Source organism: Carcharodon carcharias, chromosome 17 (assembly GCF_017639515.1).
Source record: "Carcharodon carcharias isolate sCarCar2 chromosome 17, sCarCar2.pri, whole genome shotgun sequence".
NCBI lineage: Eukaryota > Metazoa > Chordata > Chondrichthyes > Lamniformes > Lamnidae > Carcharodon > Carcharodon carcharias.
The window spans coordinates 10,428,140-10,454,293 of record NC_054483.1 but is presented as its reverse complement, the minus strand read 5'-3'; the positions used below and the strand labels follow the sequence as shown (position 1 = coordinate 10,454,293).

At 42.5% G+C, this 26,154-nt stretch overlaps 1 protein-coding gene across 2 annotated transcripts in view; it reads left to right on the top strand.

The window, feature by feature from the left end:
• LOC121289759 (histone acetyltransferase KAT6A-like) overlaps window positions 1-25,021 on the top strand; it is a 158,437-nt gene extending 133,416 nt beyond the window's left edge. For both annotated transcript variants that reach the window (XM_041209482.1, XM_041209483.1), the window contains 5 exons: window positions 4,002-4,233; window positions 4,625-4,805; window positions 8,200-8,481; window positions 12,051-12,351; window positions 21,215-25,021. In XM_041209482.1, coding sequence (XP_041065416.1) covers window positions 4,002-4,233; window positions 4,625-4,805; window positions 8,200-8,481; window positions 12,051-12,351; window positions 21,215-23,781 — 3,563 coding nt within the window. In that variant the 3' untranslated portion in view covers window positions 23,782-25,021. The remainder of the gene's footprint in view (window positions 1-4,001; window positions 4,234-4,624; window positions 4,806-8,199; window positions 8,482-12,050; window positions 12,352-21,214) is intronic.
• Window positions 25,022-26,154: the final 1,133 nt, after the last annotated feature.

Sequence of the window (26,154 nt, the reverse complement as noted above, 5' to 3'; positions counted from 1 at the left end):
ACCCATCCTCCTTGGCCCCTCTCCAGAGTGCCCAACCCCCGACCCCTTTCCGCCAAAGAAGCCCAGGACGTAGCTGGGTCCAGTGTCCACCCTTAAAGTTTGCTTGCAGTCCCAGAAGCGCCCACGACTGAGTTCCGGCACTGCTGGGACTGCAAGAGCTGCTGGCCAATCTGATAAGCCAGCAGCTCATGAGGGCGGGACCTCCATCCACTGAGGGACAGACCCTCAGCTTTTTCCACATTGCCCGGGCAGTGTTTCTGCTGCGGGAGCAGCCTTTTTTAAAGTTGGTCCATTTGAAATCAACTTTCCTTCTAGGGGGCGAACAGTACATGCTGTCATAAAAGTTAGCCCCTTGTGCGGAAATCTTTTCCAGTTACAGCCCCCACCACTTACAGCACCTCTACATTTCTTGAATAGTGACCTGTGTAGGCCAAATGGAGCTGATTGCATCGCCATGGATGTCAGTTGTATCGGGTTAAATGCATTGGCTGTTTTGGGCTTTTCAAGCAGCTGAAAGCATGTAAACTGCACAACCACAGATAGCAAGGTGTGCTTGTAAAAGCTATTCCTGATTTTAAAAATTGCAAATGCATTACTATTAACTGTTTAAGGTGAAATTATTTCTTAAAGAATTAAAATCATTTCTTAGTACATATTTGTCGAAACCGATTCCCCCCCCACCCCCCAGTCATCTTTCAGGAGGTTCATATTTCTGGGCCTTTCTTCAGAAATGGGTGTTCCATCTACTTAATTTAATAACTTGGCTTCTCTACATTTTATGTAATTTTCTTTTCACTAGATAATTTTTGGAAAGGGTTTTTTCCTAGCAACAGTACTCAAGGCCTGGTAGAATAAGCTGCAACCACCTCAGCTCTGTTACACTGACCATCACATAGGGAGGCCAAGTGGAGTTTACACAAAAGTGCTGGTGTGGACTGCATTGTCTCAGTGGTGTTATTTGGGAACGCTGAGAGGCTGTTGTAATAGTCACTCAAGCCATACTGCATATTGGGAGAGTCAGAGGCAAAGGCTGAATGTTAACCTGAGTGCCTGATGGTAGGCTTAGAGCGTAAAACAGCTTTGCTGGAATGGATTGGTTCCTCCAGATACTTAAGAACAAATAAAGACTTACATTCATTTAGTGCCTTTCACAACTCAAGAATATCCCAAAGTGCTTCACAGGCAACAAAGTACTATTAAAGTGGAGACACTGTTGTAAAATATTGTGCATTTTGTGCACAAAAAACTCCCACAAACAGCTGTGTGATAATGACCAGATAATAAGTCATAGTGGTGTTGGTTGAGTAGTAAATATTGATCCCAGGGCACCAGGGAGAATTGCTGCTCCTCTTTGAAATAGAACCGGAGAAAATCTGACATCCACCTGAGAGAGCAGACAAGGCCTTCTTTTAACGTCTCATCCAAAAGATAGCACTTCTGACAGTGTAGCACTCCGTCAGTACTGCACTGAAATGTCAATCTAGATTTTGTGCTCAGGCCTCTGGAGTGGGACTTTTGTGTGCGTCGCTGGCTAGGCCAACATTTATTGAATTGATTATTGCCTTGTGTTCCACGTTCAAGTTGTAAAAATAATACAACTTTTCTGTCTGTCATTCGCTGTCAAAATGTGAATGGATGCATTGAGTCAGCTCCTTGGCTTGTGAAAGTGAATGTTCCAAGACATGAGTTTGAAAGTTACCAGTGGATCACTGTCCATGTGAGAGCTTCTGGCAAACATATAACATTGCCTTTCCCAGCATAAAAGCTTTGCCACAAACCTCATTGCACCCTCCTGCTATGCAGCTGTAAAGGAAATGCAAATGGGGCCTATTAAGACTGCACAGATTGATTGAGAAACACTTTCGCGCTTAAGCTCTGAGGATGATTTCTGTGGTCTCACTAAGTACAGAAGTAGCAAAGATGGGCCATCTTCACGCAAAACAGTGGTGCTCAGTGCCAGCAGTGCAGTATCCTGTGCACACCGGCTGCGAAAAATCAATCCATCAAGAATAAAACAGAGCTGTGAAAAAAGATGTGTAGACACAAAGGAATGATTTTTCAGTGTTTGTTTTTTTTAAAAATACCATCGGGGAAAGGGAAGAAAAACTTGAGTTCATCCACCACCAATTTGAGTTATGATGGTGATCAGTGAATGGAATTTCAATAGAAATATCCCCATCCGTGACTTTGGCAGTAGTGGGATAAGCAGAGAAATGTTTTAAAATTTGGACACAGGCTGTTCACACCATTGACCTGGGGTTCTGCAGGTTTTCTGTTAAGGAAATTGGGAGAACTACAGAATTTCCAGGCCGGTATCTTTATCACTGACATTTAGAAAATTACTATGGAAAAGAATCCCACCCCACCTGGCGTATGTCATGCAGGTTCGAAACGTTAACTGTGTTTCTCTCTCCACAGATGCTGCTAGACCTGCTGAGTATTTCCAGCATTTTCTGTTTTTGTTAATGCCTACATTCATGCCTTAAGCTGACTATAAATCCCAACCTTTTTTTTAATCCTTTCATGAGATGTTAGCGTCTCTGGCAGCATTTGTTGCCCATCCCTAATTGCCCTTGAAACTGAGTGGGCTTGCTAGGCCATTTCAGATGGCAATTAAGAATCAAGTCACATATAGGCCAGACCAGATAAGGATGGCAGATTTCTTTCCCTAAAGAACATGAACCAGATGGTTTTTTACGACAATCGATGATAGTTGTCATGGTCACCATTAATGAGACTAGCTTTATATTCCAAATTTTTAAAATTGAATTCAAACTCCGCCAAATTTGAACCCATGGTCCCAGAGCAGCCTGGGCCTCTGGATGACTAGCCCAGTGACATTACCACAATGCCAACATCTCCTCCACCCCTCACCACAGTGACAGCTCAGTGAGCTTTGCTTGTGGAGGTGTTTTATCATGATACACCACTGGTCTTGGCACCTCCTACATTACACTAGACTTCCCTGCTTTTCAGTGCGGTAGTTTTCTCTTTGATTGGAAGAAAAGGAGACTGACTATTTTTAAGTACTTGTGTGACTGACATAACCACCCAAAGGGTAGTCACAAAGATTATTTAAGCATCAATCTGCCTTACTTGCTTTTTTTACACAAATGTTTAAACTGAGCTAAGATTCCTTGACTTTGTTTCATGAGAAAGCAATGATATTTTATCCTCCACTTAGCCCAACTTCATTTATCTCGCTGCTTTCCCCCTCTCTCTCTTCACTGATTGCTCATGCCTTTTCCTTTGCTCCTCCTCTTCTCACTCATCCCTGTGCCCTTCATTACCTCTTTTATCCCCACTCAACCCATCCCCCTCTCTCTTCTCTCTGTCCTCTCTTTTCTCTTTCCCCTCTTATTTCCCCATCCATATCCCCTCTTTCTAGTTGCTCACCCCCCACCCTCCAGCCAGTCTTTGATTAAAAGGAAACACTCTCCCTAATGTTTTTCTCCCATCCACTTCCTGGCTATTGTGAGGGAAGTGCACATTAAAGAACTAATATTGGAATTAGACCTATTATTTTAATTATCTTCCCTGTTGAGATCCATCCACAGGACTTTGCAGCTGAGGCAGCTGGACAGCTGTTTCCCAGGCCCCTGCCAATGCCATACTGTAATTAGCTGTGAACAAAAGCTGCAGCATGGGTTAACTCATTTCTGCCATCTGGTTGTTCTGTGTTATGCTTATATTTGTTGCTTTCTTTCTACACCTACATTTCCCCCCCACACCTCCTTGGCACTGCATTGACCATAGTTGCGAGCATTGTTTAACTGAAGGCGAAACTGGGAAAGGCGGCTTTGCCTCTTCAGATAGCCCATTGGTTATGTTCAGTACGTGTAAGGGAAGTGATCACTTACCCTCCCTTATTCCTTGGTGCAAAAATATATGTAAAATGCTCTTGTATCACAAGTTAACCTTTGAATCTGACTTTGGAAATTTTGTAATAACGTGTTCTACATGGTTTGAAAACTGATAGGCAAAACATTTTCTCCGAGCAGGTTATTTACTATCAAAGCGGGAAGGCCAGGCTGGATCGCCAGAGAAGCCGTTGTCTGACCTGGGCCGCCTCTCATACATGGCGTACTGGAAGAGTGTGATCTTGGAGTGCCTTCACCAATGTCATGACAAGCAACTCAGCATCAAGAAGCTGAGCAAGTTAACAGGGATCTGCCCCCAGGATATCACCACAATACTGCAGCATCTAAAGATGTTACAGTTACGCAACGACCGGTATGTGGCCATTGGTTTCATTTTTCTCATTGCTCTGTTATTCACAAAGAGTAGAGAATAGCTCTATACATTTCCTGCTCCTTGGAAGCAGGCAGCAAAAAGTAAAGAAAAGCAAATGAATTTTTATGCATTTAGTGCACTAGTTTCCTGCAGTCACTCAGAAAGGTATCTTAACTAATCTGAAATAAGTGAATGCAAGTAAACAATGGTTTTTCGGTAATTATTTTTGAATCATAAAGGAATTTATGTTTACTGAAATAGCAATACCCAAGAGCACAGTTACAGATCCACACTAATACTGCTGTGGTTCTAAGTGCTGGGCGTTTGAAATTTCATTGAGCTTCTGTTTGACAGTATCCTTTTAATGAGTTTATTTCAATATTTTTGCAAGGTTTCTGGTCATTCGTCGGGAGAAGCTGATTCAGGAGCACATGGCAAAGCTTCAAGCTAATCCACGACAGATTGAAGTCGATCCTGACAGTTTACGCTGGACGCCTCTGATCTTTTCAAACACTGTTGTGTCTGAGGAAGAGGAGGATGAAGATGAGGAAGATGAGACTCCAGCATTAAAGGTAACTGTTCAAAGGGCAAATCAATCTTCTTATCGGGCACTTTTTAAAAAGATTCCCTGGATTTGGATTTGGATTTCTCACTCAGTGCTACACCCTCCGAATCAATTGTTTCCATTTTTTTTTAAAAACCACAATGAACAAAAGAGGGAAAAAAGGTACACATTAACTCTATATAAATGCTCAAAAATTGTCTTCGTATGAATCTGCAACAGGTGTAATTTTACTTGAAACCATCAGAGTACAGAATTTGTCTGCTACGTCTTATAGTTATTGGAGGTGAGTTAGAATTAGATAGCTATTAGATCTAATGCATGACTGCCAGCGTTATCTGAGCTTGAATGGTCTTACTGGGACCTGAGAATAAGCTGAACCTTTAGTCTAACAGTTTGATCCTGATGGCCATTGCCCATTATGATTGTTCTTGATCTCTTATCACATAGCAATGCAACTCTAATAACCTGCTCTGAATCTAATCCAAGTATGATTTATCGTTTGTAGGAAGTGTAGATGCACAGGTTTGTCATCAGATGGCAGCAGAAGCATATTATACGTTACATGCAGCCTCGTGTTGAAATCAAATGCAGATACAACAAAGTTTTGACTAGTAATTAGTACATCAAAAGATAAATTAAGTATCCATTTGACCAAACAAATAAATCCAAAAGCAGAATACTGTAGACATTGAAAATCAGAAACTAAACCAGAAAATTATGGAAATACTCAGCAAACCTGGCAGCATCTGTAGGGAGAGAAACAGTTAATGTTTCAGGCCTATAAGTTTTCTCTCTCCATAGATGCTGTGAATATTTCTAGCATTTTCTGCTTTTATATTATAAATAAGTCATGATGATGAGTCACTTTTAATAAGTTTGACCATCAGACTTCCTGAGCCAAACATGAGAAAGCAAACTACCTTTGTTACACCAAGGGGTTTGCTTCATTTGAAATCAAGAAGCTAGAGAACTTTGTCTCCTCCTCGCACGGCTCTGTGTTCAATTTTCAGGAAACGTTAGTGCCAACGTTCAGGCTAAATGCCTTTGTTGGCTGTATATCCTGAAACTGAAGGAGTATCTAACAGTTGTCATGTTGGGTTTTGGAGGATGGGGGAGGGGGAAGTCTCTCAAATCGGGTGGTCCATTCAGAGCGCAGCGTCTCCAAATCATGAAACTTCACAAAGAGGAGTGGATTAATTGGGAATTCAAAACCCACCACCTCTTTCACTCTTGTCATTTGGATACTGGGTTTCAACTTTGGCTTGGATTCCAATTAGCTTTCTAAATGTTTGGTGGTTTTATTTTGACTCTGGTACCTTGATAAAACGTGATGCAGTCCTGCTTCTCGTAGGCTGTACTTTGTGTGCCTTTTACACATTTACTCAGTAGGCTGAAAAGTGACGGATCTGAGCTTAGGCACCACATTTACTTTGCAACCTTTAAACAGGAACTGTGGAAGATTCAATCTCTTGTGTCTGCCTTACCAAGTTATTAGCTGTGACTGGTCTTTTTTTAATCCCAATTCCCTGCATTTTCTCCATATCCCTTAACACCCTTACTGTACAAATAAGCATCTTTCTCCCTTTTGACCATCCGAATTGATTTGCATCTTTGGCCATCGGAGATGATTTGCATTGTCCCCACCCTTTCAGTGAAGAATTAACTTGGAGTCACTTTTAACTGGTTTACTTCTAATTTTAACGGCCATGCCTGTTGATTCCAAGGCTCAACCTGGTGAGTTGTGATTGAAATCTCATCACGATTAATATATCCTTCCAAAGGTGGCCTGCTCCAAACACAATGGGCTAGGCCTTGCTGGATAAATAAGGGCATGTAAACAAGGAATGCTGGTATTAATGTGCAAATCAGCCACTAAATTCAGGCATTAAAGAGGCATGTTTCTGTTGCGAATCTCCAGAACTTGCTGGGTCCATTTACTCTGGTATGCCATTTGCTTCGCACAAGTAAAATCTCGACCTTAGTCTCTCCATTATGTGTAAGAGCTTGCTTTATTTGCATATTAAATGCTCATTAAATTTGCCACAAAGTTGGGTGTGGAATGTAACAGCATAAATACTTTTCATTGCACTATCATGCAATTGATCAACCTCCAGTCGAGAGAGGTAACAATAATCTAATTCCAATACATAGATTAAAAATGTCAAATTTAGAAAAAAAGGTCTTCCTTCCCTGGGTCAAAATCGTGTAACTCCCTTCCTAATAGCACAGTGGGTATACCCTACACCACATGGACTGCAGCGGTTCAAGAGGGCAATTAAAGATGGGCAGTAGGTGCTGGTCTAGTCAACTATGCCCACATGCTATGAAAGAATTTTTTTAAAATCTTTCTCTTTTGTCCCTCCCTCCCCCTTAATTCTGATTGTATTTCCCTCACTTATTGCTCTTGCTGTACCTGATTTGCCTCTACTAAACAAGTAACCTCATATCTGCGACTCTACCCTCAAGCAATAAGGTAGGTACCAGATTGGTCAGTGGGTGTCAGTTGTGTAAATGGCTGGAAGGAGGTTCATAAGTGTGTCTGAAGTGACACACCTGTCTACTTCCTTTGCAACTCTCAGCAGGGCATGTCCTGATCTGCTGCTCTCCCAGCATATGGACAATTATGGAAATTGATGGGAAACGTAGATATAAACACTATCAATTAACAATTCACATTGGAGAAACAGTAAGATTTTCTGTTACAGGAAATCAGATGCATACAAAGATGCTAGCTTTAGGTTTTTTTTTAGATGTCAGAGAACTGCGTGTTGAACCCTGCCACTATTTGATTTGTGGTGCTAATACTGGTTCCATCACAATTTCTTGAAATATCAAAGAGGAAACCCATCTTCAAACCAGCCTCAATATTTAGTTCGATGGTTATCAATCTCATTGATCTGCTGGACTGTAGAATGTTGTTTATACCTGATGCCTGCCAGATGTTTTGGACTTAATGAACTGGGATTCAAAAGGTGAGACCAATCTACCTTTCCCATCAAGTTCCATAATTGTCCATATGCTGAGAGCATCAGATCAGGACATGCCCTCCAAGAGGAGAGGAAGTTGACAGGTGTGTCACTTTAGGCACACTTGTGAACCTCCTTTTAGCCATTTACACAACTAACACCTGGTGACCAATCTGGTGTCCACCTTATTCCTTGAGGGTTTGGTGCCTCTGGACTTTTGAGTCTCAGGCATGTGGTTACTTTTTTTTTGGTGTTCTGCTTTCTGAAGCACTGGCTCTGTTCCTATCTGAACCTTACAGACAGAGCTATTATCCTTTCACACTGTACAAAAAGGTAGGTCTTGAATTTATACCTTATTATCAACTTTGTAAGAGAAACACTAGATCTAGAAGATGATTCACCATTCACTTCTTAAGTGGCATTTATTTCAAACAGACTGAAAACACCAATGAGTTATGGGATAAGAAGGAACCCAATGGTTACGTACCATTCCAGAACGGCAGGCAAATAGCAGCATGCGCAACAACATGCAAAGCTCGACAGGACAGTTCTGTGGAAGGTCTTATGCCGAATGGCGAGAACAAGCGGAAGCATTTCAGCGAGAGCAGTGAGGAGGAGGAGGAGGAGGAAGACTATGAAGATGAAGAAGGTGATGACACGAGGCCAAGCTCTCCACCTGTACTCACAAAACCAGCACTGCGAGGAGTGAAGAGGAAGGTAAAATTTGGGAAGCCGCTTTTGTCCTTTTCCTAGCCAAACGTATCCCTTTTGGACCCTCTCTGGCCAATAGCACAGAAATGTCCAAGCACTGAGACAACACCTTTGGTTGACACACATTTTTGTTTTGATTCCATACTCACTGCAGGGAAGAACTGATCATTATATGGATAGACGACATTCTCTGATTGTGGAGTCAGTGATGGGGGATCGTCAATTTACAGTAGCCATTCAGGATGAGAAGTTAGGAGAAAATAATTTACATTGTGGGTTGTTGGAGCATGGAATGCTTTTCCAAATGGGGTGTTTGAGATAGACCATCACATCTTTTAAGAGAAAATTGGATAAATACTTGAAGCACTGGACGATGGAAATTTTGGGAAAGAGCAAGGGAGTGGGATTAGTTTTGAATTGCCCAATATGGATTGGGCCAAGTGGCCTCAATTTGTCCCATAAATTTCTATGGTTCAATACTTCTATGTTAGTTCCTCTTCCCTATGTTTGTTTTAACATTGAAAATTCACTGTGCAAGATACTGCAAACATGACCCTGTGTTCCATCATATCACCAATCAAATGGATTTATACTGCATGACCTATAGTCAGTGGGAGGAGAGGAAGTGGAACTTTAAAATAAACTATTTTGATCTTGCGTTGTGCATAAAGACTGGCATGAATCTGAATAGATCCTTTCATTTTCATGTTAAAAATTTGCATTTGTCCTCATTTGGTTTGAAGTAATTAATAATGATATTTTTATTCAGGCAGGCATTTTGTAATATATTGAATGTAAATTAAGGCACCATTTTGAAAAAATGGCAGATTGGTTATGCAGTAAATATTCTCTCTGCAGGTTTCAGTATGTAACTAGTTGTGATCACTTTACTGTTTAAAAGATAAAAATATTAGAGATTCGAGAGGGAGAAGTGTTTAAATAATGAAGTTTAATACAGAAACTTCAGCCAGCTCAATCCCCCCACTTCCCCCAACAACCCCCCACCCCTGCCTTGACCCCAATCAATATACTTTTCTCCTTCCTCTTTTTCTTCCATCTCCTCTTCCTCAGCCCCCAACCCCAAAGAATGCCTGAGTATTTCCAGGACTGTGTCAGTTCCTGATTCAACTGATATGCTGTGCTTCAAAGTAACCCAAAGTGAGCCTCCACATGCTGTTTTAGTGAAGTCTCTTTAACTTGCACTGTGGGAACCACTTGTTAATGGCCTGACAACATCATGCCAAACCCAGATACGTTTACTTGAGTCGGAAGAAGGTACATCATTTTGAAATAAAATTCTCATTCTATCTCATTTTCTCGGTGAAGGGCTGTGAGCACAAGGATAGGATGGGGTTAAATTGTGAAGCATGTTGCAATCGCTGTTACCATAGAAAACTGTAGAATTCAAAGGACATAGAATTACACTCTTGAGAAATAGTTTTAAGAGATATCAAGAAGAAGCTCTTCACTTAAAAGGAGTGAATGTTTGGCAACATCTGCCAGCTGAAATTGGAAAGCCAGAAACACTAGAGATACTCCTGCTGCAGGATGCTTTCACAGAACAGTTCAATGAGTCAAATGGCCTTTCCTGTCCTTGGCTTTCCTTATTGGCTAAACTGAATTATGTCAAGAATTAGCAGAGACATATCACCTGCAGTAAGCCTTTGTCCTCACTAGAAGTGAAATTTGATTACCATCTCTGCATGTGAATTTCAACAAGCATATAACAAAAAACTGATGGCACAGATGGATCACTAGATAAATGTTGATCATAACAATCTCCCAAGTAGAATTATTTAACATCACTGCTGACAGCCATGGCTTAATATTTTCTAACATTTTTTTTGCATTATTTCAGCTGAAAGAAAATTATTTTATGATTGCAAAGCCAGATGCATGAAAAGATATGGCTTTTTTTGGTTTTATAGCTTCTCCATACACATGTATGGAGATGCTTGTTCACTCAAGTAGAATGAATATACTGGAAAAATTGCAGGCCAGCAGTGTGTTTGTGGATCATGAACATGAGAATAAAGCTATCACAGAATCACAGTGTAGAAGAGGCCCTTTGGCCCTTCGAGTCTGCACCGACACATGAGAAACACCTGACCTACCTACCTAATCCCATTTACCAGCAATTGGCCCATAGCCTTGAATGTTATGACGTGCCAAGTGCTCATCCAGGTGCTTTTTAAAGGATGTGAGGCAACCCGCCTCCACCACCCTCCCAGGCAGCGCATTCCAGACTGTCACCACCCTCTGGGTAAAAAAGATTTTCCTCACATCTCCCCTAAACCTCCTACCCCTCACCTTGAACTTATGTCCAAGCATGGTCTTTTTCTGTTCTCTTAAGGTTACCACTTTGCAGTTGTTCATCTATCCCTTTCCAATGCTATTGCCATTTTCTATGGATACTAATTTTTCTCTGTAGTTTATAGTAGGTGGGCTTGCCATTGTCACTGAGACTGTACATCATTGATGCCTGATTGGTTAATTCAGAAACAAAAGCAAAATACTGCGGATGCTGGAAACCTGAAATAAAAACAGAAATTGCTGGAAATACTTAGCAGGTCTGGCAGCACCTGTGGAGAGGGAAACAGTGAGCATTTTAGGCCAGTCACCTTTCATCAGAATTTCTTATTCTGTTTTTAATTCAGAAAGTATCTGTTTATGAGAAGCAAAAAGTTTGATGCTCTTTGCTTAATCCAGTTGTGGTTTTCTCTCTGAATTTGTTGAAGTGTTGACACTTCCCACCCAGCCAACTTTGCCGTCCAGAACCTGCTTCCGAATATGTTCTTTTAAGTTGTTTTGCTATTCTAAGTCTTGCTATATAATATACATATAATAAATATATGTAAATGCACACGTGTGCATGTTTGTGTGTATATATATATATATATATATATATATATAAAATACAGTTTATGCACACATTATAAATAAAATGCATTTTATACACACATATTTATATACATATATATATATATATATATATATGCATGCCAAAACAGAAATCAAATTCTTTTTTAAAAATGTTTAACTGAGTTAGCAATTGCACTAGGTGGCAGTGTTTCCCACAAGTTGGTACAGTATCTGCTGAGATTTACCCATGTTCTCAATGTTGCAAAGGCAGCCACCTCTTCGATTCTTATTAACCCTCCCACCCCTTGATAGCATGTTTTACATTTTAACTCTGCTGGCTGCAGACAGCCTGGAAGCATCTTTGTGCAGAGTTAGCATTTGCGTTTTTAAGATAACGTTTAACAATGTTTCTATGTTTAACTGAAGCTCATAATTCGCCATCACAAGAAGGGAAATTTTACTCTGAGTTTGTTCTTTTAGGCTGCATTCAACCAGCCGGGTGATAGGCTGAGAATTGTACATTTGTAGCACTTACACTTTTGACACCAACCGGCATAAAGTATTTCGCCTTTAAGAAACAGCTAATTTGAGACGTATGAAGCTGGAAATCTGCCTCCCCTCCAGAAAACAGTGTTGATTTTTAACTGTGGTGGTATTGGTGCAGACAGAAATGTCAGCTATTTTTAAAATTCATGATGTTGTCTCTCCCCTAGAGAGTGGTAACTCACCGGAAAAAACGTGGGCGCAAACGTAAGCTGCACAACAGCAGTGTTGTGACAGAGACCATCTCAGAGACAACCGAGGTGCTGGATGAACCGTTTGATGATTCGGACACAGAGCGACCAATGCCACACCTCGAACCAACTTTTGAGCTGGAGGAGGAGGAGAGAAACGAGAAGGAACATCGAGGTGGTCGCATATTCAGAAGTCTGACATCTGGTGGTGTTGTACGAAAACGCACTTCCTCCCAGAGAAAGGCTACAGAAGAAAATGGTGATGCGAACACAGTTCAAGGTATTTGGCTATTGAATTAAATCATTTCAGTGCGATGGGATCATTTGGTTTTGAATAATTAACATAACATAAAATTAGTCAACTGAGGATGAGCTAATTTTAGTGATTGAAGAAAGCACCTAGCACAGGTAGATTGGACAAGGTGCTTCCAGAGTCAGGTTGTGACAGAGCAATCGAAGGCATTCAAGGAAGAGGTAGCTCGGGTACAAACTATCAATGTTTCTCTGAAGGGAAAAGATGAAGCTAGAGAGGCCCCAATAAATCGTGGGAGACTTATGACAGATATCAGGAGCAAGATTCAGTTAATAAGCAGGAAGAAAGTACAGGATAGAATTGAGAAAGTTAATACGGGAGGAGGCAAAGAGTCATCACAAGTAAAGATTAGCAAGCAACTTTGAATTGAGCCCTGAAACATTTTTTAAAGTACGTAGAGTGGAAGCAGTTAGCTAGAGAAGATGTTGGACCAGGTAAGGAAGAATGCCAGAATGGAGTTGTTGACAAATTGTGTTTGACTAGCTGGATTGAATTCTGCGATGAGGTACGTGGCAGGTTGTTCAAGGTGGTTTGGTCATTATAAGTATGGACTTGGGGAAGGAAATCAATCAAGTACCACAGGGGAGGCTCTTAAGGTGGAAGCTTTTGGAATAAAGGGGAAAGTGACAGGATGGGAGCAGAGAGCAGTGGTAGATGGATGCTTTTCATACTTGCGAGGTGTTTCCCAAGATTAATTTTTGGATCTGTTTCAGTCTTTTATAAATGACCTAGACTCAGGTGCATAGAGCAACAATATGAAGTTTGCAGATATAAATTCAGGCAGTATGGTTGGCAGCGATGAAGATAGTTGTAGCCTTCGGGGTGATGAAATGGGCAGAAGGGTGGCAAGTGGAGTTCAATGCAGAAAAGTGTGAGATGATTCACTTTGGGAGAAGGAGTACCGAAAGGTGGTTTACTTATAAATTTTTAACACTAGGTGAGCAGAGAGACCTTTGGTGTCCATATACACAAATCTCTAAAAACGGCAGGGCAAGTTCATAAGGCAGTTTAAAAAGTATTTGTGGGTCACTTGCGCTTATAAATAGAGGGATAGGTTATAAAAGCAAAGCGGTCATACAAAACATTATAAATCACTGGTTAGGCCTCAGGTGGAGTATTGTGGACAATTCTGGGTATCGTACTTAAGGAAAGATGTAAAGGCCTGAGTAAGTGCAGAGGCATGGTTGACTAGGATGTTCCCAGCGATAGAGAGATGAGTTTTGAGGAGAGGTTGTAAAAGTTAGGACTGTTCTCCTCAAAAGAAAGTAAGTTGAGAGTGACCAGATTGAGGTTTTTCAAGATGGAGTTTTAATTAATTCAAGGGATGTGGGCGTCGCTGGCAAGATCAGTATTTATCGCCTATCTCTAATTGCCCTTGAGATGGAGAGTCTACCTGACTTACTGGGCCATTTTGGTGGGCACTTAAGAATCAACCACATTGCTGTGGGTCTGGAGTCACATATCGGCCAGACTGGGTGAGCATGGTAGATTTCCTTCCCTATAGGATATCAGTGAACCAGATGGATTTTATAACAATCCCATAGTTTCATGGTCACCATTACTGATAATGGCTTGTTATTACAGATTTGGTTAATTGAATTTTAATTGAATTCTGCAGCAGCTGGGGTTGAATTTGAACTCCTGTCTCCAGATCATTTGTCCAGGCTACAGGCTTGCAGGAAACTAGAGGACAGTTAGCCTAACACCTGTCACTGGGAAAATGTTAGAATCCATTATTAAGGAGATAATCATGAGGTACTTAGAAAACCCGATGTAATCTGGCAGAGTCCATGTGTTTTTGTGAAAGGGAATAGTGTTTGACTCTAATTTATTAGAATTCTTTGAGGAAGTAACAAGCAAAGGGGAACCTGTAGAAGTGGTGTACTTGGTGCCACATCAAAAATTACTCCACAAAATAAGAGCTTATGGTGTAGGGTTAACATCTTAGCATGGATAAAGAATTGATTAGCTAACAGGAAGCAGAGAGTAGTGATAAATTTTCAGGTTGACAGATTATAACTAGTGGAGTGCTGCAGGGATCAGTGTTGGGGCCTCAACTATTTACAGTCTCTATCAGTGACTTGGATGAAGGGACCAAATGTGTGGTTGCTAACTTTGCTGATGAGACAAAGAATAGGTAGGAAAGTAAGTTGTCAAAAGGACATGAAGAGTCTGCAAAGGGAATTAGATAGGTGGAAGTGAGTGGCTAAAAATTTGGCAGATGGAGTATTATGATGGAAGATGTGAACTTGTCCACTTTGTCAGGAAGAATAAAAAAGCAGCATATTATTTAAATAGAGACTGCGGAGTTCTATGGTACAGGGGGATCTGGGTGCCTTGGTAACAAATCACAAAACATTAGTATGCAGGTACAGCAAGTGATTGGGAAAGCAAATGAAATATTGTCATTTATCACAAGGGCAAGCGAGTATAGAAGTAGGGAAGTTGTTGCTACAGCTGTACATGGCCTTGGTGAGACCAAATCTGGAGTTCTATGTACAGTTTTGGCTTTCTTTCTTAAAAAAGGATATAATTGCATTAGAAGCGGTTCAGACAAGGTTCACTGGGCTGGTTCCTGGGATGTAGGAAAGATTGAACAAATTGGGCTTATACCCATTGGAGTTTAGAAGAATGAGAGGTGATCTTACTGAAACGCATAAAATTCTGAGGGTACTTGACAGAGTTGTTTTATATCTTTCACAGGACGTGGGTATTTTATTACCCATCCCTAATTACCTTTGAGAAGGTGGTGGTGAGCCATCTTCATGAACCGCTGGAGTTCATGTGTTGTAGGTACACCCACAGTATTGTTAGGGAGGGAGTTCCAGGATTTTGATCCAGCAAAAGCGAAGGAACGACGATTTGTTTCCAGTTCAGGATGCCGTGTTACTTGGAGGGAAACTTCCAGGTGATGGGTGTTCCCATCTGTCTGCTGCCCTTGTTCTTCTAGGTGATAGAGGTTGCGGGTTTGGAAGGTGCTGTCAATGGAGCCTTCGTGAGTTGCTGCAGTGCATCTTGTAGATGGTACACACACTGCTGCTACTGTGTGTCGGTGGTGGAGGGAGTGAATGTTTGTGGATGTGGCGCCAATCAATTGGGCCGCTTTGTCCTAGATGGTGTTGAGCTTCCCGAGTGTTGCTGGAGCTGCACTCATCCAGGCAAGTGGAGAGTATTCCATCACACTGCTGACTTGTGCTTTGTTGATGGTGGACAGGCTTTGGGAAGTCAGCAGGTGAGTTAATCTTCACAGAATTCCCAGCCCCTGACCTGTTCTTTTAGCCATAGTATTTATATGGCTGGTCCAGTTCAGTTTTTGGTCAGTGGTAACCCCCAGGGTATTGACAGTGAGGGATTCCGCAATAATAATGCCATTGAACACCATGGGGAGATGATTAGGTTCTCTCTTGTTGGAGATGGTCATAGCCTGGCACTTGTGTGGTACAAATGTTATTTGCTACTTATCAACCCAAGAGTGGATACTGAGAGGATGTTTCCTCTTGTGGGGAAGCCTAGAACTAGGGGACACAGTTTAAAAGTTAGGTGTCTCTCATTTAAGACGGGTATGAGGAGAAATTTCTTCTCCGAGGATCATGAGCCTGTGGAATTCATGCCTACAGTAGATAGATTCATCGATAAGTGAGTCAAGGGCTCTGGAGGGCAGACAGGTAGATGGAGTTGAGGCCACAAACAGATCAGCATGATCTGATCAAATGGCAGAGCAGGCTTGAGGGGCCAAATGGCCGACTCCAATCCATATTCTTGTGTTCTTGTACCAATCCAGTAAAATAACCACTATATTACTGTGCCCCTCAGAGTAGAAATAGAAAAACTGTTTTCTCTGGTGGGTGGGCCAATAGCTGGGGGGTCATCGGCCAAAGATCAAGAGGGGAGCTGAGGAAACAAATTTTCACACAGGTTCTCAGGATCAGGAAGCCCTCTACCTGAAAAGATGGAGGAAGCTGGTTGCATAAGATAATTTAAAAAGAAATTTGGACAGGTCCTTACACAGGAGGAACTTGCAGAATTCAGACAAAAAGCAGGGGTGTTGGACCAAGCCTGACTGCTCTTTCAAAGAACCAACACAGGCATGACAGGCCTGCCGTTGCTGCAAGTTTCTATTGTACTAGGATTTTAACCTGGGAATTGCTTTGATGCCCAGTTTTTCCCATGTTTCTTCAAGTGGACACTGTGTCCATCTTCAGCTTTCCACCTGTTGCGGAAGTGTGTTTAATGCTATAAAAAAAATGGGATTTTCTTTGTTCATCTTGTGAGATTATTCAAGTGAACACAATGACCTAGTGAGACGGTTACTGGGCGAGGTCGTCACCGGGCGAGGTCGTCACCGGGCGAGGTCGTCACCGGGTGAGGCGGTTACTGGGCGAGGCGGTCACCGGGCAAGGCGGTTACTGGGTGCCTCCTTTGCATTCCAGGTGGCCCTTCGAGAAAAGAGGAGCTTTTTTATTTTAATTTCCAACTGCCTTTCCCCATCCTCACGCCCTAATGGAAAGGTTAAGGCGAAATCCACCTTTCGCATTCCCCTTGGAGTGTGTTCCTGAGCTCCAGGTTGTGCTGAATTAACTGACCTCAGCTAAGGAAACGATTGGCTTTTGTGCTCCTAAGCTAAGGGAGGGGAAACCATGTTGGTATTCACTGCAGACCATTGCACACAGACTACAGGGGAAGGTGCGGTTATTTGTACATCTTTGAAGACAGGTTAAGCTCATCTGTCATGCTCAGTAGAGTCACAAGGGCTGCTAGAACTCGGTGCCCACACCTGTAAAATATGGTGACAGGTTGAGGAATCCATGGAACTCTGCTGAAACAGGACTCAGCCCCTTTGAGGAAGGCTACACTAGTCCTCCTAAAGATCTGCCAGACACTGACAAAATAGACAAGTATATTAGTACACAGCAGCCTCACTGACATGTATTGCATTCTGTCTCCAGGATCGTTCACAATCCAAGCCATACTACACAGCTCATTCACTATTATGTGGGCGCTCACAACAAAACATTAGCAACATGTAAGCCAAAAATATTAGCAATCCAAGTAAGCAGTCGTCAGTTTGATCCTAGGTTATTGCCAGAAAGCTGCTGTTAGTTACAAAACAACATTGTGGCACTTAGTGGCAGTAAAAGGTTCCTACCTATCTTAGCAAGAGCACAACATGAGCAATCCTCATTCTTAATGAATTAAGGCAGATAGGGTCTTGCGCGTGCCCTCTCTCTCTCTCATTACTGAACTGAAGTAAGCAGGAGATGGAGAGTTGATTTTTGCAGCTTTGTTTATCTCTGCCCTATCAGTATTGAAAAAAAACAGTGTGGTGCATACAGTGAAGCTGTGATACAAATAGCATTATTCTGAGGTAAAAATTCTTCGAACTGAATCATGACTGGACAAAGAACCTGACTCGGATTGTTGTAACAAAGTCAAGGTCATGCAAAACACTGAGATCATATTCCACATGGCTAATATTAGAACTGTGTGCAATAGAAGTTCACACTGCACTAGCTGTTGAGAGGTTTGTCATAACCTGTTACTGGAGATGGTAGTTTAATATAAGCACCCTTTGGGACACCATCTCAAGATGCTGAGGTTATATATGCGTCTCTTTAACTGAGAGGGAAATTTGAATGTCTCTGGTTTATGGAGATTTGAGAGAACATGGTAGCAATTATGGTCCTGGACCAGCAACTGAGCTAAGAGTCCAAATCTAGTGGTGGGTTGTGAAATTAAATTCAATAAATCTCAAAATTATAGGTTTACATCAGGCAAAAATGATCAAAACACCCAGATTATCACAAGCTCACTGTTGCACTCATACCTTTTAGAGAAAAGAACTTGATGACCCACCTGGTCTGACCCACACATGATTTCAGTCCCATACATCTTAATACCCTCTGAAGAACCTTTTAAAGAGAAGGTCCTGTTTAGGTTTTGAGATGGAATGGTCCCGTTATAATAGATGAAGAGTTAATCTGTATTCAGCCTCACAGTCATTACAGTATCATTGATGATGGAAGCCCAACGCTCTTACATAATTAAAGACTTGTTCCTGTTGTCTCCCATAAAGTGCCCATCACTGTATATAGAGCAGAATAATTCAAATGTACTCTTCCATTCAAATCACATTTTCAAATCCATATATTGTTTTAACCTTCAGCCATGGCTCAGTTGGTGATACTTTTGCCTCTGAATCACAAGGTTCTGGGTTCAAGCCCCACTGCAGGACTTGAGCACAAAAGTCTAGCGAACGCTCCAGTGCGGCATAGCGAAAGTTCTGGATTGTTGGAGATAGCATCTTTCAGATGAGACATTAAAGCTGAGTCCCTGTCTGCCCCTTCAGGTGGACGTCAAAGATCCCATGGCACTATTTTGAAGAAGAGTAGTGGCGTTATCGTTAGTACCCTGTCCAATAGTTACTCCTCGACCAAAATCACAAAAATAGCTTTTCTGAACGTTTCACGTTGCTTTACATAGGAGTTTGCTGTCCGCAAATTAGCTACTCCGTTCCCCACATAGCAGTATCTTCACTTCAGAAATACTTTGTGATATCTGGTCTTGATGAAAAGTGCTATATCTTTTTTTGATTTCTCGTCAGTTTTGGACGATGTATTTATTTTGAACCATTTTTCCTTCAAACAGCACAGTGCTCAGTGCCCTTAATCAATAGGGAGGGCAACCTGACCCTGTTCAGTATGACTAGTCAGTTGGGGTGCATTATGGTAACACCATGGATATCTCTGCTTCCCAATGAGGCAGCGTACTGTAATGCCAAAAACTGACCACATCGCAAATCCCGATTACTTTAGGCAGAGTGCCGGAGCCCTGGGCCACCCTGTCTGTAGGCTGAAATAAGTTGGAATACCTCTTCACCCCATCCTAAAAAAATTTTTGGGGCATCTCATCCAATAAAAGTACTGGAAATTTTGGGGCAAAATGATGGGCTTTGAATGGACAGAAGAGGTTCTCAGGATCATGTACTGTTCCTAACCTGACAGTGTATGTGTTGGAAATGTCCTTCAGTGGTGCCTTTATAACCAGGTTGTGAAATGTGATAACAGCCACACTAGGTTTGTTCCTTTCTAGTTCCCCACATCTCAGAGAGAGACAAATGATATCAGAATCGCAGTGCAGAAGAGGCCCTTTGGTCCATCGAGTCTGCACCGACACTTGAGAAACACCTGACCTACCTACCTAATCCTATTTACCAGCACTTGGCCCATAGCCTTGAATATTATGATGTGCCAAGTGCTCATCCAGGTACTTTTTAAAGGATGTGAGGCAACCCGCCTCCATCACCCTCCCAGGCAGCGCATTCCAGACCGTCACCCCCTCTGGGTAAAAGGTTTTTCCTCACATCCCCCCTAAACCTCCTGCCCCTCACCTTGAACTTATGCCCCCTTGTGACTGACCCTTCAACTAAGGGGAACAGCTGCTCCCTATCCACCCTGTCCATGCCCTCATAATCTTGTACACCTCGATCAGGTCACCATTCAGTCTTCTCTGCTCCAACGTAAACAACCCAAGTCTATCCAACCTCTCTTCATAACTTAAATGTTTCATCCTAGGCAACATCCTGGTGAATCTCCTCTGCACCCCCTCCAGTGCAATCACACCCTTCCTATAATGTGGCGGCCAGAACTTCACACAGTACTCCAGCTGTGGCCTCACCAAGGTTCTATACAACTCCAACATGACCTCCCTACTTTTGTAATCTATGCCTCAATTAGTAAAGGCAAGTGTCCTGTATGCCTTTTTCACCACTCTACTAACATGTCCCTCCGCCTTCAGAGATCTATGGACACACGCGCCAAGGTCCCTTTGTTCCTCAGAACTTCCTAGTGTCATGCCATTCATTAAATACTTCCTTGTCAAATTACTCCTTCCAAAGTGTATCACCTCACACTTTCTTCAGGGTTAAATTCCATCTGCCACTTATCTGCCCATTTAACCATCTCGTCTATATCTTCCTATAGCCCAACACTCAACTTCACTATTAACCACCCGGCCAATCTTTGTGTCATCCGCAAACTTACTAATCCTAACCCCCACATAGTCATCTATGTTGTTTATATAAATGACAAATAATAAGGGACCGAGCACAGATCCCTGTGGTACACCACTGGACACTGGCTTCCAGTCACTAAAGCATCCTTCTGTCATCACCCTCTGTCTCCTACAACTAAGCCAATTTTGAATCCACCTTATCAAATTACCCTGTATCCCATGTGCATTTGCCTTCTTTATAAGTCTCCCATGTGGGACCTTGTCAAAGGCTTTGCTGAAATCCATATAAACTACATCAACTACACTACTCTCATCTACACACCTCCTCAAAAAATTCAATCAAATTTATTAGGCATGACCTCCCTCTGACAAAGCCATGCTGACTATCCCTGATCAAACCTTGCCTCTCCAAGTGGAGATAGATTCTCTCCTTCAGAACTTTTTTCAATAGTTTCCCTATCACTGACATGAGACTCACTGGCCTGTAGTTCATTATATTGGATGTTATTGGCCAGCGAAGCATACACCAAATTCCTGGCAATCTAAGATGAGCCATGGAGCAGAACTTTGATGTTGGAGCAAGGTGAAGATTGGGAGAATAGTCAAAGGCATTCTAGCCACACCAGGGGAAATGATTGACTTTAAATACTGATTGTCTGAAAAATGTCTACTCTAGCACAAGCAGAAGCACGCCAATTTCTTGTTCCTTTTTCTGGGTTTGGAGCATTTCCTTTTCCCACCTTGTCCCTTACATTTCAGTTTATTTCCGCTTCCCCTGCTTAAAACTGAATCCTTAAAAGTATTTTTCTTTTTCTTTCAGGAGAAGATACGCTTGAACCTTTAGTCACTGTGAGGAAAGATAAGGCTAAAGAGCCTTCCATACCCAAACCTCCACCTGTAGTGTTGAAGCGCAAGAGAGGGTGGCCAAAAGGTGTAAAGCGTGGAACTATCAAATGGAAGAGAAAGCCAGGGCGCAAGCCAGGATTCAAACTTGCCCGATCAAATGAGACCATGGCAAATGCAAGTTCTCCATCGGCCAATGTTGTTCTGAAACAAGGGCGTGTGAACCGTAGTGAGGAGAGGAGGAGCTCTGTTGCAGAGCCAAAAATGGTGGACCTCCCAATTGCTTACAAAAAGGAGGATGAGGAGGAGGAGGAGGAGCTGGAGGAAGAAGTGCCATGCGATATGCAGAGAACACCACATGATTCTCTCAGTCCGACACTTAAAATTGAAGAGCAGGAGGCTGAGAATGAAAATGAGGAGAAATCAGAATCAGCTGAACAAGAAGGACATACGGATGAGGAACACGAGCATGAGGAAGAAGAGGAGGAGGAGATCAACCAGAATGATGACCATGATGCTGATGATGAGGATGAAGGCCATCTGGACTCTGAAGACAAAAAGGTTGAGGAAAGTGTAAAAGAGAGCGTGAAAGAGGAGTCTCCAATACAGGAACCTTTTTTAGAGACAAGTACACTAGATAAAAATATTGTGGGTGAAAATGTGATGGATGCAGATTCTGAAGAAGAACAAGCAAATGATACATCGCTGGACTCTGAGCTTGTGCCACCTTCAGATGAAGACCGTGTAGATGATCAAGATAATAAAGAGACATTAATCCCGGAGTTCAAGGAAGAAGAGGAAGAGGAGGAGGAGGAGGAAGAAGAGGAGGATATATCGCATAGTGAGCTGGATCTAGAAACAGTGCAAGCTGTTCAATCTTTAACACAGGAGACAAATAGCGAGCATGATGGTGCTTACCAAGACTGTGCCGAGACCTTGGAAGCCTGCCAGAACTTGCAAAGCTATAACCAAGCTGAAGAAAGTCCACAGATTACCATGGTGGAGGACTGCCAACACTCAGAACATAACAGCCCCATCTCATCAGTTCAGTCACACCCCAGCCAGTCGGTTCGTTCAGTCAGTAGCCCAAGCATGCCAGCCCTAGAGAGCAGCTATACACAAATAAGTCCTGAGCAGGGTTCACTGTCGGCTCCGTCAATGCAGAACATGGAGACAAGCCCTATGATGGATGTCCCATCTGTGTCTGACCATTCACAGCAAGTAGTCGACAGTGGGTTTAGTGATCTGGGCAGCATTGAGAGTACAACAGAAAATTATGAGAACCCGAGCAGCTACGATTCCACAATGGGAGGCAGCATATGTGGAAATAACACCTCTCAAACAAGCTGTTCATATAGTGGCCTGTCGTCTTCCAGCAGCCTGACCCAAAACAGCTGTGTGGTAACCCAGCAAATGACAAGCATGAACAGCAGTTGCAGCATGATGCAACAGAATAACGTTGCTGCTACAGCCAACTGTAACATGAAGTCTCCTCAGAGCTGTGCAATTGACAGGCCTCCAAGCAACAACCAGCAACAGCAGCAACAGCAAGCACCACCACCACAACAACAACCCCAGCAGCAGCCTCCACCACAACAGCCCCAGCAACAACAGCCCCAACAGCAGCAGCAGCCACTGTCCCAGTGCAGCATGAGCAACAGTTTCACAACAGCCCCCATGACCCTGATGGAGATTCCAGAGCCCTCGAACACAAGTGGCATGAGCCTCTATGAGAGAATGGGTCAGGGAGACTTTGGTGCTGCTGGCTATTCACAGTCCACAGCCAACTTCAGCCTTGCCAGGCTTCAACAACTTACCAATACCATCATGGACCATCATGCGATGCCTTACAGCCACTCTGCTGCTGTGACTTCCTATGCAACTAGTGTGTCTCTATCTAACACAGGCCTAGCTCAGCTAGCTCCAACACCCCATGCACTTGCAGGGACACCCCAAGCACAAGCCACCATGACGCCTCCTCCAAATCTCACGTCTCCATCAATGAATCTGACTTCACCCCTCTTACAGTGCAACATGCCAGCTTCCAACATTGGAATTCCTCACACACAGAGGTTGCAAGGCCAGATGCCAGCCAAAGGTCACATTTCAAACCGTTCCAAGTCTGCCCCACTGCCGGCTGCGACAGCCACCCACCAGCAGCAGATCTATGGCCGTAACACCCCTGCACTGGCGCAGCGAGCTCTTACGGTTCAGAGAGGGATGAACATGGGGGTGAACCTGATGCCTGCCCCCACCTACAATGTTAACTCCATGAATATGAACACACTGAACGCCATGAACAGTTATCGGATGAGCCAGCCAATGATGAACAGCAGTTACCATGGTAATGCGGCCTACATGAACCAAACGGCCCAGTATCCTATGCAGATGCAAATGGGCATGATGGGAAGCCAGCCATATGGCCAGCAGCCTATGCAGTCTAATCCGCACAGCAACATGATGTACACAGGCCCCTCGCATCACAGTTATATGAATGCTGGCATGCCCAAGCAGTCACTAAATGCCCCATATATGAGAAGATGAGGGAAGATCCTGTAGACACCATAGAGAGCCATTGTTTATACTGACAACAGCAGACCTAATGGAAATTTCAAATAGAATGATTGCTGTAGACATAGGAATTTCATGAACTGCTTAGGGCCATGTTCGGAGCGCCTTGGCCTTAATTTCCCAGCCCCGAGAGAGAGAAAAAGGAAGAAAAAGAAATTCTGCAACAGAATTCAATAAGAAAAATGGTTTGAGGAACCATGCACAAGAAATCTTTTAATTAAAAGAAGCCTTACTTAATGAATTGTGTAGAAATGAAAAACTATCTGCTTTTTATATTTTTAATTTTTTTAATCTTTCAGTTTGTGTGTGCAGTCCACATTTTTTTATAGTGTCCATAGATATGAGACCCCCCCTCCCCCCCCCCTTGAGTGTGAGGACTGTCCATGTCCCCATTCATTGACTTGGCACAGGGCAGGAGGCACTTATCTCAGACTCTGCCTTGGTGATATTGTTGCAGATGTGGCTGTAATTTATTGATCTCACTGTATCCCGTGCCAGTAGGTGAAACCGGATCGCTTGTGCGCTTGTGGACTTCGGACCTTAATGCCGAGGGCAACCCTTCTTTTCCCCGTTGGTATTGAGTTTGACTCTAGCGCAGCATGCAACAGGCCCAAGAGCATTTTCATGTATGTTATAACTATGTTTTTAACATTGCTTCTTGTGTCACTGCAAGCCATTTCACTCGTACGCCTTTATTTTTTTATGAGAATTGACAGTATTTGTTCTGGCACTTTCGAAGGACAGCCCAGGGTCCTGAAACATTTTAAGGCTTACTACATTTAATTTCCAATTTATTTTCTTAAATAAATCTCTCAATCATGAGAAATCTATTCAGATTTGTCAGACTGTGTATATTTGGTTTCCCTGTAAGGGTATTTATCAGATGAGAAAGATAGCTATGTTCATAACTAATTTAGTTTTTTTCTCCTTTGCTTTCCCCCCCATAACCTCGGGCAGTTAAATTGCTTCTAGACAGTAAGTGCAGATTAGTTACTAAGTGGCACAGTTTTCTCGGGTGTCGCTTAGGGAAGAAAAGGAGCGCCTTGTACTGGCTCACTGCCTCTTAACAGCTATTAAAGGTCCATTAAGTAATCAGAGTTCAGGTACCCTTGGGCTACTTCCCAGTGGGCACAAATAAGGTGGGTTGTGAGTGTTTAAAAAAAAAACTGGGGAATCGGAGATGAGCTTATATTGGCGGGACAAATGTGAGGGAGACTACATCGAGGACATAAGTAGTGCCATTACCAGATCCAAGAACTGTTGACGTTGTCAGTTTAAGAAAGGAAAATAATCATCTGGATGAGCACATAATGAATGTGGTAAGGGGAAGAGTATGTAGGGGTGGGAGGAAGTAAATGGTTCTGACGGCACAGTTTTTAAAGCAAGGATATCGCCATGGTAGCCATTTGTCAGCTCCCCTCTGTTCTGATACCTACACCAGGTAACCCATGTAATATCAGATGATGGGATAAACAGCATTAGAGGGAATTGTATCATTGGATGCAATGGTCAGTTTTCCCTGTGCCAGAGATGTGCTTCACTGGTGCACTTAGCAGGTCCACAGCATGCAGTCTGTTCGCCAACTGCAATCATGCTGTACTCTTCGCCCGCCACAAAACTTAATAAAGTACGTTTTTAAAAAAAAAAACGCCACGGAAAATCTTCCCAAACGGTTAAAGGTTGGGCACGAGTTTCAAAAACTGTGCAATCGGCACGTGCCATTTGTGAGTCTTGTGGTCTAATGGCATTCAACGGTTTGTTTTTGTTCATAGTGTGTCCCATTGTTGGAATAATGTCCATCAAAACCACTCCACACTTCTGGGCTGGCCTTCAAGTGTGTTTGTTGGAATACTGTTGATTTGGGGTGGGGTGGGGTGGGAGGGGGAAGGGAAGATGTTTTTAAAAAAGAAAAGGAAAAAAAAAAACAAAGCTGTTTTAGCCCAGAGCACCAGATATATTAAAAAATACACAAAGACGATTTCTCTTTTCCCCTTCTCATTGTTTCTGGTGTTCTTGGTTTTGTTGAATCAGGCAGCTTCCTTTTTTGAAAGCTAAGCTGGCTCATTTTGACTTTAGGATTATTATAGAAAATGTTTTTCTATATTAAAAATGAATTTATCCTACATAATATTGGTACTTGTCATTTTTCAATTCTGTTAAGAGGTATTTTTAGCAGCTAAACTTGGGTAATCTTAACTGAAGCTCACTGTTAGTGATTCTCAGATGCCTTTTAAAGAACTCACATTTCATTCCATCTCTAGTTTTTTCTATCTTTGTTGTAGAATATTGAAGCTATTTTAAGAAAATAAATTCTCCAGACTCATAGTGTGTGTGAATAGACCTCCT